This window comes from Castor canadensis, chromosome 4, assembly GCF_047511655.1.
Source record: "Castor canadensis chromosome 4, mCasCan1.hap1v2, whole genome shotgun sequence".
Lineage (NCBI taxonomy): Eukaryota > Metazoa > Chordata > Mammalia > Rodentia > Castoridae > Castor > Castor canadensis.
In genome coordinates, this window is record NC_133389.1 from 173,790,204 (window position 1) to 173,809,456 (window position 19,253).

The 19,253-nt window shown below is 36.4% G+C and overlaps 1 protein-coding gene across 8 annotated transcripts in view; it reads left to right on the forward strand.

Annotated features, from left to right (window-relative positions):
* Positions 1-19,253, forward strand: part of Rhbdd1 (rhomboid domain containing 1) — a 135,407-nt gene that overhangs the window by 21,475 nt on the left and 94,679 nt on the right. For all 8 annotated transcript variants that reach the window (XM_074071888.1, XM_020179942.2, XM_074071890.1 and 5 more), the window contains exons 2-3: positions 415-917; positions 2,515-2,647. In XM_074071888.1, the coding sequence (XP_073927989.1) occupies positions 485-917; positions 2,515-2,647 (566 nt within the window). In that variant the 5' untranslated portion in view covers positions 415-484. The remainder of the gene's footprint in view (positions 1-414; positions 918-2,514; positions 2,648-19,253) is intronic.

Here is a 19,253-nt window from a genome sequence, read left to right on the forward strand (position 1 = left end):
TGATATTTTGAAGATAGGGTCTCACAAAGTATTTGTGAGAATATGGCTTCGAACTATGACCCTCCTAATTTCTGCCTCCTGAGTAGGTAGGATTACATAGGATTATAGGTGTGAGCCACTGGCGCTAGCTATACTTTTTTTTTTTTAATAAGAAAGATAAGATTTAAAGTTCATAAGATATTTGTCAGCAAAAGCATACCTATCCATTACCTGGGTTTTGGGATTTGGGATAAAATTGCTATGTTAGAATGTAAAATGAGGTAACAGCCAGCATTCTGTATGTTAATCTGGAAGACTCTGAAAACAAATAGCTCTGATGGAATTGGTTATAGGGATACTTAATGAGAGCCCATCTTTAAGTGAACATCCAATGTACTAATTCTTAATTGATGGAGTTTCACATGTATGTTTTAGGTTCAGCTGTCTGGGTTTCTAAAACCTGACCACATCTCCCCTCACTGGACTGTGTTTCTGATACCAAACCATGCAGCGGAGATCAAGAGGGGTTAATACTGGGCTCATTCTGCTGCTTTCTCAAATCTTCCATGTTGGGATCAACAATATTCCACCAGTCACTCTAGCAACCTTGGCCCTCAACGTTTGGTTGTTCCTGAATCCTCTGAAGCCACTGCTTAACTCCTGCCTTAGTGTGGAAAAGTGTTACCAGCAAAAAGACTGGCAGCGTTTATTGCTTTCTCCTCTTCACCATGCGGACGATTGGCATTTGTATTTTAATATGGTGTCCATGCTCTGGAAAGGAATCAATCTGGAGAGAAGACTCGGAAGTAGATGGTTTGCCTATGTCATCATCGTATTCTCCATTCTCACTGGGGTGGTGTATTTGCTCTTGCAGTTTGCTATTTCTGAACTGATGGGTGAGCCTGACTTTAGAAGGAACTGTGCTGTTGGTTTCTCAGGTAAGGCAGACAAATTTCTGAGGTAGCATGCATGAGGACCGTGAAGGAGGTATGGTTGCAATGTTCTTTAGTTACTAAGGAGACTGAATCCTGAATGGTTAAGGGCACTGGCCCTGTAATCTTGAAGAACATGCTGATTGGAGCACAGGAAGAACATCACTTTTGTTGTTACACATTATTCTGTATCATTCACTCTTGGGCAATCTGGACAAGGGATTACTAGAAGGTGATTTTGTAGGAGGTGTAGTACCAGAAGTGTACACTGGCCTCATCATGGTAGAGCCATGGAGTGACCCACAAGACATTTGTAGTAGGGAGTTCTCAAAATAAATGGATATGCCTGAGAAGCAGTTACCAACTTACCCGAATTGGATGAGGCACAGAACATACTCATATGTAATGAGTTGCACAAAGCAAATATATTGCTCACAGATAGGTAGTAAGGGGAAATATATGTTTGGGATTCATTTTGAGTGGGTCCCTCTGGTTCAGAAAGTTTCCCAGGGCAGATGGAGTCTCAACTGTGTGTAACCCACTTGCACTACAGATGAACCCCCAAAACAACTCTCTATGTAAATGTACCTGAGGGTAGCTTGAATTACTGAGCAAAACTTTGAAGGACATCCTATTCTAGGAGGGGACTAGAACAGAGGCTGAACTTATCTAGTCACTTCCCCCTTCGTCTCAGGATGCTGCATTTAGTATATTGTACGGTTATTCTTGAGAACTATAAGTGAGAAAGAGGCAGAACTGGATCAGTCCAACCAAGGCAATCTGGAGAACCATCTGCACTTGCCTCTCAATAATTTGATTAAACTAAATGCCCACACCTCACCATGGCTTGCATATTTTAGGAGCCATCATAATCACCCTATACAGGTCATTGTCTTTAATTCATACAGCAGATCCATAAGGAAGGGGCATCATTTTGGTATTATACATGAGGAAGCAAAAACTCAGAAAAGTGACATAACTACCTTAAGGTTACACAGCTAGTAAGTAGTAGGGCTAGGATTTGAACCCAGCATGCTTCCTTCAACCATGTAATACATTACTTCTCAGCTTTCCTCCTCAGTTCTGTTTTTACAGGTATTCCATGGTACTGAAATTGCCATTGGTACTTAAATTAGGTGTTCTAAATATTAGAATGTGATGGGGAGGAGGGAAATAATCCTGAAACAAGGAAATCTAATACTTCCCTTTTCTTACTTCACCATCCCAAAATATCTTTCTATAGAGGTTAGAAAAAGTATTACCTGTATTTTTTCACTGAATTAAAATTCATATAACATAAAATCAACTGTTTCAAAGCAGACAATTCAGTAGCATTTAATACCATTGCTGATATCTCATTCCCATTTTGTATGTTATATATTTAATAGCATTTTGAAAGTCAGAATGAACATCTGTATTAAGAAACATCAAATGGATAATTGCCTTGAACAGTTGCTGGGTTTTAAGGAATAGAGTATGTTTCAAAGCAAAAAATTTGATGTAATCGAATAATCATTTTCATATTTAATTACTTCTCTTTGTAAATGCTTATTCTCTCCACATTTGGATCGTTGATATTTATATGTTCTTTATTCTTTTTTAGGAGTTTTGTTTGCTTTGAAAGTTCTTAACAACCACTATTGCCCTGGAGGCTTTGTCAATGTTTTGGGCTTTCCTGTACCAAACAGATTTGCTTCTTGGGCAGAACTTGTGGCTATTCATTTCATCTCACCAGGGTAAGTATTTAACTCCTAGGGAATAATAACAAAGAACTTGATTTCCATAGTAATAATGAGGTAACAAATTTGTTTTTTACAATGAAGTTTATTTTTTAACTGTAAAGATAGAATTGAGTTTCATGGTTTTAATATCAGATATTCCTAGGTATGAATCCTATCAAATACTGAGTTTAATTTCGGGGTACATGTGTTAGCTGTTCAGTTTCTTTACCTTTTAAGTAAGAAGAAGACAAAATAATATACAGATTTGAGAATGGATACTAATCATATTAATTATAATATTTCAAAGAGGCAATAGAAACTACATAATAATAAAAATTTAAAAAGTGTATTGCTATAATGCTTTTAAGCCATTTCACCTATGAATTGGAATAGAACTCTTTAAACAGAAACCTTTCCTCAGAACTCAATGTAGAAAATGGATCAACTCTCACCTGTTTGGGGTTGAGAGGAAGCATGGAGCTTTACTCTCTTGTCACTCTGACTGACCCAGAGGCTTCTCCAGGAAAATCCTAGAGCTCTGATGGTGCAATTCAGATCTGCTGATCCAGAGGAGTCATTTCCTATGCAGTTGAGGACTTGGAGACTTAGAGGCTAAGGGACTCATCCACAGCTTGAGGTCCACATTAGAATAGTTTGGATTCGGGCCATCTGACTTCTGAGGTTCTTTTCTCCTTTGGTTCCTTTCTCTACTTTCTGCTTAGAAAAAGGAGGAGGAATTTGTGTTATATTTTCTACCTCTTTCGCCAACTTCAGTTCACTTAATGCAACTGGAAGAACATGGTTTGTTTGTTTATTTTTACTGTGGGGTCCTGGACACTGTTTGAATAAGGGGGAGATTTCAGGAATATTCAGCAAGTAGAAGGAGGATTCTTTTTTGATCCTTTTTTTTTTCCCCAAGACAGGAGCTTTTATTTTGGTTTTGATTTGTATGACTGTGTTAGGTGCCATACTTCATTTGAGAATATTCTTATTGGGCTGAGTGTCAGCCCAGTAACCTCAAGTCCTTCTTTAATGCTAATTCCTCATCTTGGGCAGCCATTGGCAGCTGGTCTATAAATGGCAGTGATGTGGCACTGAGCACCACTCATTTACAATTGTATTGTTACTTGTGACAGTTCAACTAAGAAAGCCTAACAAAATCTTCAAAGTTTTCTTTGAAAAAGGGGCCAGTAATGTCTGTCTCTTATCTGAACAGCCTTCTCTGTACTGTGTCACTCAAAGCTCCCTAACTTGCTTGATGTGACTTGGTTTTCTATGTAGATGATAGCCTCTTGTATGTGACTGGCAATACCCAACATTCATATGAAAATCACTGCTTCTGGTACTTGAACTTTTATCCTATAATGAGTCCACTGAATAACAGTGCCTTTAATATTCTCATGCAACTATTTCTGAAGAGCTCATCATGCATTATTTTTTTAGGGTCCCTCTTTACATGGAAAAGGCATGGTTTCATTTTTGTATAATATGCTTATTCTGTGTGGAGGGATCTGACATTCTGAGCTTGGGAATTAAGTGAAATTTCCTTTCTTTGAAATTTGAGAGAATAAATCTTTTGGTCTTTAAGATTTGACTGTTGTAATACATAAGCATCTACTTACATATGTGTTCAAATAAAGAGTAGGTTCACACTGGTCTAGTAAACCTAAGAAACAATCAAGATGGGTCTGGCAAGAATGGGAGAAACTAGAGCTCTCATTGCTTTGCACTGTTACTCTTCTGGTGGTTGTCAATTACAACGTTCACTGGGGAAACACTGTACATCTTTAGAACAAAGCGTGCTTTTCTTGTAGAACTATATGGGCAGCCCTTCATGAGAAAAGTCTGCCACAGCAAACATTTGGTGGACCTCTGGGCTTCATGAAAACCATGGAATTGGTAATTCCCCCCATTTAGGGAGTTTTATTGAAGGAAAGGCACTCTAAATAGGCAACCAGTAGGCATTGTAGGGGGTGTGGTCTTGACCACCAAAATGATGTAATCACACTCATTTATTGGGGATTTTACTTTCTATGGTCTTTGTATGTCCTTATTTCAGTCATTGCTCAGCCTCACTTGTCTTTTCTTAAATTGCATGTCCTGCGACCTTGACAGGTGATTGTGTTTGGAGAGGTATCCTGGTTTCTGAGGTGACCAGAGGGAGGTGTGCAAGCCACCTGAGGAGGCTGCCTTCTGTTTCATAGAGTGGTTCTTCCTCCCTCCCAGCACTCAGCAACAACAGCATGCTGTTGACAAAAGAAAGGGGGATCTTATGCCATGTTGTGTTGTCCAGCCCAAATTATGAACCACTGCAGTTTCTCATATGAGTCGTAGACTATCTAGGCAGAAAACTGAAGCTCAGAGAGGAAGGTCTTAGAGAGTAAGACAGCTGCTCAGTGACCATCTAGAGGACAGTGGTCAAGTGTGAAAGGACCAGGGCTCACACTAGCTGTGGGATCTCAGGCAAATCATACAGCCTCTCTGAACCTCATTTTCCTCATCTATGAAATGGAAATACTACTTTCCTGGTTAATAATTTAGTTTATGAAGTCAAAGATGTAACTCATATCAAAGTGCTGTATAAATGAAAAATAAATGTAATCTTTTAGTTTTGAAATAAACCACTGGAAGTGTGCCTTGTCCCTGAAAGAAATCATATCTAATTTTTTATTGTTTTTACATTTATTCATATGTATATATATTGTTTGGGCTACCTCTCCCCCCATTTTTCTTTCTAAAATTAATAAAATAAGTCAGCTGTTACTTAATTTTGTTTACTTGAGTTCTACTCCCCTCCCCCTTTACTTCTGTGTGATTTTTCCATCCTCAATGACAGCAGTCTAAGAATGCCCCTAAGCCACTCACAAACACTAATTAAGCAGGCCATGACTACATTTGGGCTCTGGGAGACTCTTTGGAATAATGTGGCAGTTCCAAAAACATTAACCCCTTTCATTACTGCTTCACTGCTAATGTTGACAAGAGTAATTACTTCAACTCTACTAAAATCTTCTTTGGTTAGTTTGAACAAATGAGAGAAAAATATCTTTAATAAGTTTTACTTGTTTCCATTTTTTAATTATAAAAAATTTTAAACATAAAGTTGCTCAACCTTTTGAAAGTAAATAATAAATATTATAACTTTACCACCAAGAACTTTAGCATTAGTCTCATGAAAATAAAAAACGGGGTTCTTTCATAACCCTGTTGCTATTGTTATATTAAAGAAAATTAGCAGTAATTTTCCAATGCTGCCTTAGTTTTCTAGTGCTCATATTCAAATTTCTCTAGTGTTCAAATGTCTTTTATAGTGATTTGGAGAGTGAGGAAGGACCAGGATTCAAAGTTCACATATTGCGTTTGATTATTATATTCCTTTTTTCTCTGGGATGGTCCCTTCCTCTTTTTATTTTTGTAGCATTGGCTTTTGGAGAAGATCAGGTCTTTTTTTTTTTTTTTTATAGACTGTTCTAGCTTTGTCTGCTTATTTTTTTTGTGGGGTTTCCTGTTTCTTCTAGCCCCTACATTTCTGAAACTGAAAGTTAGGTCTAAAAAGCTTGATTAGATTCAGTTTTTTCTTTAGCAAGAATATTCTTTAGGGATGATGCTGTGTACTCCATGTTGTATCACATCAGGAAGGGCAAAACTGCCAGGTTATATCTCTTAGGAGTTGTAAGTTAATGCACTGAAGGTGGCCTTCATTGTAAGGCCACATTTATCCCTTTGCAGTTAGCAAGCAATCTATGAGGTTATGGTGGACATCACGTGGGTAGTTTGTTCCCCAAAACTTTTTGCTGTATGGCTTTAGTTTGTATCAGTGATCTTTGTCTGAGTTGGTTATTTCAGGGGGATTTGTGAGGGTCGACTTCCTGATTCAATTATTCCTTATGTACTTTTTATTTATTTTTTTTTGTCAGTGCTGGGGATCAAACCTGGGACCTTGCACTTGCTAGGCAGATACTCTACCCACTGAGTTACATGTCCCACCCTGTCCTTTACATGTATTTTAGATGGGGTTAGTCCAGGGTTGGGGAGAAGGGGTGAAACCTAAAGGCAAGGAATTGAGAAAGATGAGTGTTTTATTAAGGACAGATTTTAGTCTTGTAGATTTCAAACTTAAAATTTGAGTCTGTGGATTCTCTTCAAGAAAAATCACAAAAATAAATACAAATGTGAAAATTGTAATCCCAATGATTTACAAACTGTCAGAAGCTGATGAATATTATAAACATTATGGAATCCTTAAAAGTAATATAATATTAATTCTCAGATACACCTTTATAATATTCCCCCCATGGGTTCTTGCTATAAGCGCTTTGATGTCTTCATATGAAAATAATTAAGAATAGTATTTCTATGGAGAAAATATCATAGCAGCTTAAACCTAGTTTTTTATTACTCAGAATTTAGAAGAGTTTTCATAACTCACGTAAATTTTTAGAATTACCGTTCTATTTGGGAAAGGTCCTATAAAGGTGTTTTCACGTACATGCTATAAAATCTCAGGGCTTTCCAGTTTTCTCATCACTGACCAATATCAAATGTCCTTTGAGGTGATTTGCACGTGTCAGTGACTTGTAGTGACAGAATATGAGATTTATGTTTTCTTACTAATATCAGTATTTTGTGCTGAATCAACAAGTAATTGAACTGCTTTACTAATGTTCCTAGGATCACTCTTCTTTATTAATTGTATTACCAGAAATTTAGGATCCTATTGATTACTTGTTTATAGCTTTTGATAGGATTTTAAAATAATTTTGCTTGAGAGTTAGAAATGTAGGAATTCTGATAAAGTTTATTTTGTATGATTTTCAAAAAGGAAAAGGAAAATAGTGCATTTATAATTGAATGTACTGCACTATCAGATATGTTTTTGATAGAGGAGAACTTCTATTCAATTTCTGTTTTGATTCTGTATTAAAGAGAATTGAGTCTGTGCTTAGACATTTACATGCTTAGTGATTGGAAGAGTTTTCCGATGCTGAGCTCTGACTCAGGAATGGTGACCATGTTGCTAGTACTGGCTGACATGGGACACTTGAGAGTGCCATGTGACTGCCACCTCTATGCCTCCTGTTATGATCAGTGTTACGTATGCATCGTGAATATTTAGAATATGTCTGGAAGCCATTCCTGCACTTATGGTGACTAGCAGTGAGTCAACTATGCATGGAAATGACTGACCCCAAACTAAGTCTATCCTCAACTCAACTTCCCTTTAACCGAATCACAAAAATGTCTGTGACTGCTCCACTGCCACTTGACATAGGAGGAAGTATGGCAAATGGGAAGTTGGAGTGGAAAGAGCAGTTTTAAATAATTATGGCTAAGATATCTAACTTTCACAAGTTTTAAAAAAATGCACAGCAATGCGAACACATTGCAGGGATCCCTCCCACAGCTCTGAAGGAACTCAGGTAAGTGAGTGGGCTGATACTTCACAAACTTCTTTGCAATTCCTTGTGAGGATCTGTTGACAGGGGGATGGTCATTGTGATGGCTATGGGGAAGGCAAAGAATGGAGCTAAATAGGCTGAAAAAAATGAAAGTTTTTGTCCAGTTTGAAATCAGAGAGAGCGGTGAGAATAAGATTTGTTAGGCAGAATAGAGGATGTTGGAGTTTGATTTATTGACCACATGGTTCAAAGCATGTCTGTGTGGTAGGAAACTGAGGAATGGTGGGGGAGAAGGTCATTAGAATGAAGCAGATGTTAACAGGTTGTGAGTGGAAGTTGCTTTACAGACTATTTACATGGATAGTTGTAAGAGAAAGGATGGAGATGCACCCTGTGACAATATTCCAGAGCTCTCCATGAATCACAGGAAATGATACTGGAGACAGCAGACACCATCTATGTTAATGTTTTTTATTGTAAAAATTGTTACAAACATGGTGGCTTAAAATGACAGAATTTTTTCTCAGAGTTTTGAAAGCTGAAACCTTAAAATATGAAATATTTATGTTTGCAGAGCAGTGCTCCTACTCGAAGCTCTAGGGGAGAATTTCTTTCCTGTTTTTCAGCTCCTGGTGACTGCTCGCATTCCTTGGCTTGTGACTGTATCACTCCAGTTTCTGTCTCTAGGGTCTGTTTGCCTTTTTTCTCTTCTATCTGTCTCATATACCTCTCTGCCTATCTCTTATGGGGACATTTATGACTGCATTTTGAATCACTCTGGTGATTCAGGATAATCTTCCATTTTAAGATTACAAACTTAATCACATTTGTTAAATCTTTGACATATAAGGCTGCATTTACTGATTCCAAGGATTAGATGTGAATATCCTTGGGATGGCCAATATTCAGCCTACCTCAGCATCACAGATAAGTAGAAGGTGACATAAAGCAAACTCAAAGTGCCATCCAAGTGTATCTGGTCTTTTACTGGTATGTCTTATCGCTCTTCCCTCTCCTTGGCATTCCTGCTATTCCTTGTGAAGTCTTAGTTATTCAAAACCATAATAATTTATCCATGTTTTATTACTTCCTTTCTAGACTGTGAGCTTATTGAGATTAGGGAATGTTACTTATTCATCTTTGTAGCTCAGACACCTGTGTGAAACATAGTAAATATGTACAGTTGAAGGAACATAAGTTAAAGAACATGAGTAAACGCATCTACTGTTTCTGTGATTGTTTTTAGCCTGAAATCTCTTGCTAGATTCCCTCATGACCTCTATCAGGCATTTTAATTTTATGTCCTTCTTTCAATTTAAAGAGGGGCTGATTATTTGACAACTCAGTGTGTAAGAAGGCAGTAATCTTGGGCAATTTTGAATTAATTTCTAAGTAAAGGAAGAATGTCTATTCCCTCTATGCCTTACTTTTGGTATCTACACTAAATGTTGATTTAAGCCAGTATACTCTTCCCCTCGCCATAGGGACTTCCCAATTTGACAAAAGAAACACTAATAATTGAAACAAAACAGAAGACAGAAATTTTAGTTCAACAAAAGTAGAAGAATAATAACAAAAAGGGCATTTAACTGTAATTTGAGAAATAAGAATATTTACCATATTTAAAATTTAAAAAGAATTTTTCAAATTAATATTCATCATAATTCATTTATTAAACATCATTTAAAATAACAATGGTATGCCAAATATATGTCCACATAATTAATAGGTTTTATGAAAAATAAACATACAGTAATTCTTCCTTACCCAAGGGGAACACATTTCAGGTCTCCCAGTGGATGCCTGAAACTGCTGACAGGTCTGAACTCTATATGTACTATGTTTTTTCCTATATATAAATACACAAGATAAAGTCTAATATATAAATTAGGCACAGTAATAGATTAACCAAGATAACAGAAGTTTAACAGTATACTGTAATAAAAATTACATGAATATGGTCTCTTTCAGTATCTTAGTAGCTATCTCAGTGAGCAAAATAACTTACAGTATTGCAGTGCTTATTCAACTGATCCTTACTTTACCTAATGATGGTCCCAAAGCCCAAGAGTAGTGATGCTAGTAATTCAGAAATTCCAGAGAAAAGATGAAAGTTCTTGACTTAATAATTAATACATTGAGGTTGCTACAATGCATGGTAAGAACAAATCTTCTATCCACAGATTATTTCTACCTGATTAAATTAACCACAGTGAATTGAAACCACAGAAAGTAAACCTGAAGATAGGGGAAACCACTAGAGTTTCCACCCACCCCCACCCCTCAAAAAAGAATGGCAATAAAGTTTTTGCAAAAAGAAAACTACCTCTTTAATATATGATTTAAAAAAACAAAGCAACTGAGTCCCATGTTTGCCTCTGTGTTAATTTGTTGAGAAATATCATTTTTGTTGAAAAACAGTTTGTCTTTACATAGGAATGTGCTTGGAAAGGGTGGGAGTGAGTTTTTTTAAATAACCTTTCCTGATATTATGGTGAGGTTGGAGAGGTAACTCTATGCTTGAATATAAGGGCCTTGTGTGTAAGACCCTTCTTTGAACTTCAGCACTGAAAAAAATCAAGATAATTGTGGACACTATTCTTAGTATTACACCAAAACTTTGCAAGTGATAGTTTCTTGATACTTAGTTCCAGTGTGGAATCTGAAACCATGTCAGTGACCCATTCTGTGTACTATAATGTTAAAATCCATTGATCTGTCTTGAACTTTGACAGAATCTTTAACCTATTATGATTTTCCAATATCATACATTGGTCATTTGGAAATACTGGTTTGCTAATTATGTAGACTTTGTAAATATTGGCGAATTCAATTATACAGTATCAACATATCATGTTTATTAAAATCACTGCCAACCTCATTGGAAAAGTCTCAAGTTCTGGGAAGCTGTCAAGCTCATAGTGTCAAAAGCTTTTCAAAATTCTGGTTTTCATTTTAAAGCTCAGATTTTATCATTGACAATAAATATTCTTAGCTGTTTATCTTGAAGGCTTACTTTGTTCATTTCTGAAAAATGTGTGCCATTTTTCATTTATTTTACCATAGTCTGTCAGTTTTTCTTTCAAGTAAACATGGTGGCGAGATGGTCCGTGAAAACGGTGGCTAGTTTATCTCATACTTCACCTACACCCATGCTTTCCCTGGTCACAGGTACCTTCCTTTGCTTTATAGCTGCAGTGTTTCACATGTATTTCACATATTATCACACAGCTTGTTAAGCAGATATGTATAAATATTGATGTTAAGTATAATTAAGAATCTTACTGTTTTGTCAAGTACATTCTTAAATAAAAGTTGTATTTTTAAAAAAATCCATGTAAAGAACACAGTGACTGTTGGTACTGCCTGGGGTCACAGCCTGGGGCCACTACCTATATTCTTTTGATTCATGCTAAGGCATAGCAGTTGTACTCACCATTGTGCTATCAGTGCAGATGTCAACACAGCAAGAAAGGAAAACAGTGTTTTAATTTTATGAAATAGTTTTAACTTAATTAACCTCTGGGAGGAACTTGGTGACATCTTGCAGTCCATGGGGTACACTGTGGGGAGCCAACAGGTGTATTGAATAAGCTGCTGGTTTGAGTTTGGCACAGCCCCAAACTGCAGAATGGAGCAAGCATAGTTATGCCCAATAAATTGCATCCTTGAGTTGGCACAGCCTCAGCTACAGAAGTGGGCAAGATGTAGTGCAGCTGTTTTTCCTAAGATATTTAAGATGTTCAGAGAGAATCGGTCACAGGTTCCTCCTGTTCCCGAGGATTACAGTGCCACACCCCCTCCCCCGAGGTCAGCCTCTCCACCTCGTGTTGTCACTGTATGTAATAAACTCACTGGAGGTGGAGCTGGCTGTCGTGTGTCTCCATCTGAGCACCCAGCCTACCTGGCCCCAGCTTTATGCATGTGTGGTCTTCTGTCTGTTGTCTTTTCTTCGTCTCCTGTCGCCCCCAGTTAAGGTTTCTAGGACGAGCTCCTTCGGGACACAAGAGTACACTTTGACAATCGCTGCTCTAAACTGAGGCTACATCTCGAGTCATTGAGAATTTTTCGGATCCTGAATAAGTAGAACCTTTTCCAAGGGAGTTTCATGGTAGTCAGATATGGGACCAGAAGAGTGTATAAAATTATATTTAACCGCTGAAATTGCTACTTAAGAACAGTTATCATGAATTTCTAACTGTACAACAGGGAATAGCTATTTGTCCCTCTTGTAACTGACATCAACAGACTTCTAGACTGCATGAAACTACCATGTGACTTTGAGTTTTCTCCTTGTGTATGTTTTTGTTTTGAGAGAAAGTGCTTCTAGCATAGTTGCCTAAAATGAAACATAAAGTTTTTTTCTTCTCCAGTGGTACTGAGAGAGGAAACATAAGAGAAAGGTGAGTTCAGTTTGGATACATTTTGTTTGAAGTGGCAGTTGACATTCTTACAGATCTAGATACACAGTAGACAGTTGGGTCTTTGCCTCTGGAATTAGAAGTTAGTTTTAGAGTAGCAATTTAGAAATGATTAATAATATCTCCTGTTCCACATGTTCATGGGAAACTTGGTACTCTACCACCAAGAGGTAGAGTCTAATTCACTTAACCTTAAATTGGGTGGATTTGTGACTTGCTATAACCAATAGAATCTAGCATAATTTTCACATTACTCCTGAAGCAAGAAGCTTTTTACCTTGTATACTAAAATACTTGCCCTTAGAACCCATGTAAGAAGTGCTGTCTCCCTGATTTCACTAGACTGAGAGAAAGGCCCAGCCACTCGTGATGTCAATGCCAGAGGTATGAGCGGATGACCTTTAGATATAGGCATTGAGATTTTCCTGCTGTGGCTATAAGCATGGTGGAACAGAGGCTGGTTTCCTGACCCACAGAATCTCACAGTCTAAGAAAATGATTGGTATTCTGTGCCACTTCATTGTGAGGAGTTTTGTTCTGCAGAAGTACCAATAACAGCAATGAGTTGAATGAATGAAAAGAGTCTGAAAGGACTGGTGTTTGGGAAATTACTGGGGGTAGAGAGTAGAGTGAAAGGAAAAGGAAGAAAATATAGAGATTTAGGGACAAATCCATACTGAGCTGCTATGGAACTCTGAATCCTAACAACATCAACCATCCAGTAGGAGGGCTTCAGAGTATTGATTTCAGCTATGGGCTCTAACCCATTAAGAAGTTGTAAAATCAGAAGCCAAGTATGGTGGTTCACAGCTACAATCCCAGCAACTTGCTGCTGAGGCAGGAGGAGTGAGAGGGCCAGGCCAGCCTGTGCTACATAGTGACACCTCATCTCAAAAAAGTATTAAAATGAAATGAAATAAAAGAGGGCATAAAAATATTAGTGTTGCATATAGTAATAATAAGAACTTATTCCAAGGAACTTGAGTTTCAGCTGGGTTAAGTCTAAAATGAATTTTTATGTGGGACCCAGTACAAAAAATTGGAGAAGTGTTGTTGTGCTGTTTTTTTTTTTTTTTTTTTTTTTGATAGGGTCTCATGTTTTTGCCTGGCCTTTGACTGTGATCCTCCTACCTATGCCTCCCACACAAGTAGTATTGCAGGTGTGTGTCACCATGCCCTGCCCTAGAGGTGCTGTTTTAAAGCAACTACTATTTGCTTAGGGTTAAATATATGTATATGATTAGCATTATTAATTTTTTTTTCACTGGAAGAGAGAATCATTTTAGTGGCAATGAAAGGAACAGGTCGCGAACACAGATTTGTACTAAGCTGTTTATCTTTTGTTAGAATGAGTACTATTTGTTCATGAAGCTTACTGATAGCTATGCCAGTTTTCAAGATAGTTGTCTATATATGGAAATGTGTGCTGACAGATTTACAGTTTACCTAAACCAGAAATGCTAATAACAGTTGTTCAGTTATAAACAAAGTATTAATAACAGGTGTTCGGTTATAAACAAAGTATTAATAAGACCCTTTGGAAATGAATATTGGATCAAAATAAACATTGGGGGTTTGTGTTTACATACTGTGTGATAAATATATATGTGCAGTGATGTTTGAATCCTGTTTAGGAGAGAAAGCCCTTTAACCCCTTCTTGCCAGTTGAGTGCTCAAGAAAGCATTTTGATCTTGGAGTTTAGCCAGTGCACATGGCAGCCCACTGAGCCTAGAAAGGGTTGCTGCCTGGGATTCAGGTTCTTCAAGGATGGCTTAAGTTGTTTTTCACGAAGTTATACTAATTTATGATGCCATTTAAGTTAGTTTTAGTGCACATTGACCCATGTATATGTATATGCATACATCTGTTTAATTGTCCAGGATGAGCATTTCTGAAACATCATTTTCTGTTTATATTTAGGGTTGTATATTTTGTCTTTGTATTAATAGCACTATTGCATTTTTCTAATAGGTTAGCATGATAAATGTGTACAGAACGATAATCACCCTCTGTGTTGTTTCATGGAAACATGTTTTTACAACCTGTTAGAGTTAAGTTTAAGTCAACATTCCAGGACTGTCCTGAACAGATTCATGAATCTGGGGAAATTTTTCTTCTGCATTCTTTGGATGTCTATTTCTGTATTTCTACCCTGTTCTCTTTACAGGTTCCCATAAAGGAAAGTTACATGAGTCATATGAAAGAGTTAGTTAGTTGTCCCTGCCTCTTAGGAGGGCTGATAGTTGAACAGAACTCAACATGAGAGTATTGCTTAATCCAAAGCAATAAATAATTCCCTTGAGTTAAATTTTATAAGATAAGAATGAGAAATTTCCAAGCAGGAGACTTTCCCTCCCACTACTGTTGGAATTCTTTGAGGAAAAGAGGGTGTATATATCACCTCCTTTGGTCTGTAATTCAAGTCTGTGGAAAGAGACATGACCCAGGCCTGTCCTAAACAACTGGGCTGAGTGATCTGTCCATTCCCTGAGCATTGTAGGAAGAATGTTGTGCTTAGTAGGAGGTGCAATAAGAGCAGAAAAGGCAATTTCACCTGATTATTGAGTTTAGTTGCTCTTTCCTCCTAACAGATTTAGTATAACAAAAATTTTTTTTAAAGTTGGTTAAGTTTACATAAATATTTAAACTGAAAATAGTAGCCAAATGAAAGATAATCTATTTCCCATCTTCTAATCAAAAGAACAACACATTGACTGTAGAAAAGTTAAAAATATGTAAGTGTATGATGAAGAAAACACATTGCCTATAGGCTCTTACCTCAAAAATTAACCATTAACATTATACTATCACTTACTCCTATGCTGTTCACAATTATGTTTTCTGCTTTTCCATTTAACATATTATAAGTGCTTACAGATTTAAAAAAACCTCAGTGTTAATGACTTATAGTGATTTTTATTGTGATTCCTTAATTTATTTTCTCATTCACTAATTTTTGTCTACTAACATTACTACCTAACCAGATTACAAGCAAAGATGTTTGTCAGTCTTATTTGCAAGTCTGGCTCCCAAGTCTGAATTCATTCTTAAAGTACATTCCCAGATAAAGATTAAGGGTTTGAACTATCTTCATGGTTCTTTGTACATACTATTACCTTTCTGTAAGTTTGTCCTAAGTTGTATCATATGAAAGTTTTCACTTCTCGACTTCCTTGCCAGCATAAATAGTCTCTTTTGAAAGAGAATTCTATTTGGAAGCTATTCTATTGTCTTATATAATTTTTTGTTTCATTGTTTTACAATTTTTTGTTTTGTTCAAGAGATGGGACATTTTTTCACTTTCTTGTTAGTTAGTCGTATTTCCTTATCTTTGAGTTGTCTTGTTTATGTGCCGTAAATATTTTCAAGAAATTGTTATTTTTCAGTGTTAATGAGTGGTAATAATAAATACCAAGAGGTTCTTCTTATTCGATTATGTGTATTAAAAGACCTTAACTACATAGGAACAACTTTAGGTTTTATCAGTAATAACTTTGAAGAGTATCTTTTTTGCTAATGTTAATAATTAAAGAGTATTCTAAACCATAGCTAAGAAGAGAAAATCTTTTGTACTGAGAATAAAAAAATGGTATGATAATTTCCTTGGGGAAGAGATTAAAGACATAGGTCTAATTTATGTATTTTAAATAAATTTTAATTTTTAGGCTGGTTTCAGATTAGCAGAAAAATTGCAAAGATATACAAAAATCTTTCATATACCCCACATCCAATTTCACCTATTATTAACATCTTAATATTAGTATGGTATTGTGTTGGAGTTGTCATCACTGTGACAAACTACCTAACAAAGCAACTTAAGGGAAGGACTTATTTTGCTCATGACTGCAGGGGTTTCAGTTCACAGTTTTTGACTCCATTGATTATGGCCCCATGGTGAAGCAGAACATTAGTGGTGGTGGTGGAAGCACATGGTAGAGACCACTCACCTTATAATGACAAAGTGTGGGGAGAGGGACATAAGATGCAGTGCCTGAGGACATGTCCCCAGTGACCCACCTCCTCCAGCTAGGCCCATCTTGTAAAAGTGTTAGAGCCTTCCAAAATAGCACCACTGCCTGGGGACCAACCCCTAGCACATGAGACTTTTGGGGAGACATTTCATATCCACACAGGTACATTTGTTATACCTGATGAGGTGATATTGGCATATCATTATTAACTAAACTCCATACTCTATTCAGATTTCCCCAGTTTTTACTTTACTTAAAAGTTCTTACTTTTTTGGATCTAGGATTCTATCAGAGATATCATTTAACATTTAATCTTCTGTCTTAGACTCCTGTCTTAGTTTAATCTGCCATACCAGGGACTATGTGGCTTAAAGAACAGAAATTTATTTCTCTGAGTTCTGGAGGGAGAAGGCTTGAGATCAAAGTGCCAGTATGATTGGTTCTTAGTGAGGCTTCTCTTCCTGACTGCTTTCTTGTGTCCTCAAGCTGTAAAAGAGAGGGAGAAGGATAAAGACAGGGAGGAGATGGAGAGAGAGAGGAAAAGGGAGAAAAAGAGGAGAAGATGAAAGAGGGAGAAATAGAGAAAAGAGGACAAACATTTGGGCATAAACGTGCAAACTTCTGCTGTCACTTTTTGTAGGACCCATAATGAAGGCCCTACCCTCCTGACCTCATCTAAACCTGATTATCTCTCAAAGACCTCATCTCCTAATACCTTCCCCTTGGGTGTTTGGGTTTCAGCAAATAACTTCAAGGAAGACACAGTTCAGTCCACAGCATTTCCTCTTGAATGTGAAATTGGCTTTTATTTTTATTTTTTAATGAAGAGTTTCAAAACTATCATTGTTGCCTATCTGTGCCTAAAGATTAACTTTCATTTGCCTTTATGTGATTCAGAAGCAATGTTCAGTTAGTCACAAAGCATGATTTGTAAGCAAGTTTGAATTTTGGTGCATGAAAACATACTGGGAACAGGCCTACTGTGGTTCTATTTAAAAATATACACATCATAAACAGAGGTGGAAATGCAAACAGGAGGAATTTCCATGCCAACCTGAGCTCATGAGCTATGGAAGATTCTTGCTTTCTATCAATTAGTCAGACCCATTTAGGACCTGTTTTACCCAGTTGGTAAGCGCAGAATAGCAGCGTGGAGCAGAAGATAGAATCAAGGAAGCAGATGTTTTTCTAGTTGATCGCAGAGTTGTCTGGAATAAGTTCACTACCTAGGTTGAAACTAATTGGCCATCATGCTGTGATATAATTGTGGGTATATGGATGGTAACACCTACTTAATCTGCACGTAACTAACAACACTTGTTAATGATCAATTCTGGTGACTTGGTGACAGGTGCAAGGCTTGGGTGTGCCGTGTTGAATGTCTCAGATAATGATGACTGGAGGTTATTTTTAAAAGATAATTTTTTAAATACTGAAGAAAAGTCATATGTCCAGGGTTAGTATGTGTTATCAATAAGTGCACCTAATTAACTTGAAGGGCTCTGTGTAATGTGTTTTACAGAAAAGAGTGGTTTTTAATGTGAAAAGTTAATTATAAATTTAGCAATTATTTACTTGACTTTTTTACTAATATTTTTTCATTAAAAAATAATGAAGCCTGTAAAACCCATTTATTTCCCTTTGGAGTATTTAGAATATACTCTGTGTATGGAATGTTGTTTTTTTTTTTTTTTTTTTTCAGGAGACACTATTGGAGGTAAATGTTATATAATTAAATATTCACTCTCAACTAATAAGATAACAAATCATATATCTCTGGAGATTTATGATATATTTACTTAATTTTTGCCATTTCTGTATGAGGAAGAATGTTTTAAAGTAGAGAGTTCTTTGTATTTGCTAATTTCCCCTTCTGCAGTATTGAGTGATTTTTAGTTAAAAGTCATAGGAGCTAAACAGGCAAGAGAACTGCTTTCCATTTATATTCAGGTTTGGTCCAAATTATGCAAAATGGAGACAGTCTGTGGTTCTATGAACTGGAATCATTAGTACATCAGTTATTCTATGATAACCAGCTGAGAACAGGCTGAGACTGCATAAACATTCCTTCCATTTAAAATTGGATTCTCATTAGTTTCTATGAGAGATAAAATAATTTGATTCTAATTTATCTCTCTTTAAGTGGATGTTGTTCCCTCCTGAATTCAAAAGGAGAACATTTTAATTTAGGAGTCATTTATAACACACAGGTCAAATAAATAAGTTTTATTTCTAACAATATATGTCACTTCAATAATTTATATTACCATAGTTCCTTGATTCTAAGAACACATCTTTTATCACATACTAGGCCACAAATATGATAAAAGTAACATAAAAAATCAGTAGGGAACTAAGGTCTATTTAACAACTGATACTTGAAGAATTTTTTTAGCCATTTGCATAAAACTAAAGCTTTAACTCATGGATTTTTATATTTAGAAAATATAATATTCAAGGTCTGCAAAACATCTAAGAATATGTGAAGGTTTTTTTTCTTTCTTTTTTGAAATGGGGTCTTTCTGTGTTAGCCAGGCTGTCCTCAAAATTCACAATCCTCCTGCCTTAGCTTTCCAAGTTGCTGGGCTCAAATGAGTGTGCCAGGGAGCCTGGCTGGAAATTTAAATTCCTCAGCATAAAAATAGCATAATCTGAAATGAAAAGGAGTAGCCTTTTATTCAGGTGCAAATACATTACAAACCAAAATAAAAGGTAAAGATATCAGAAAAAATTAGAAAAATTGTTTCATTTTTATAGTGAATAATACCAGTTGCAAGAAAAATGCCAATAGAAGAATTAGAAAAGGCCATTAGTGAAAAAAATTACAGA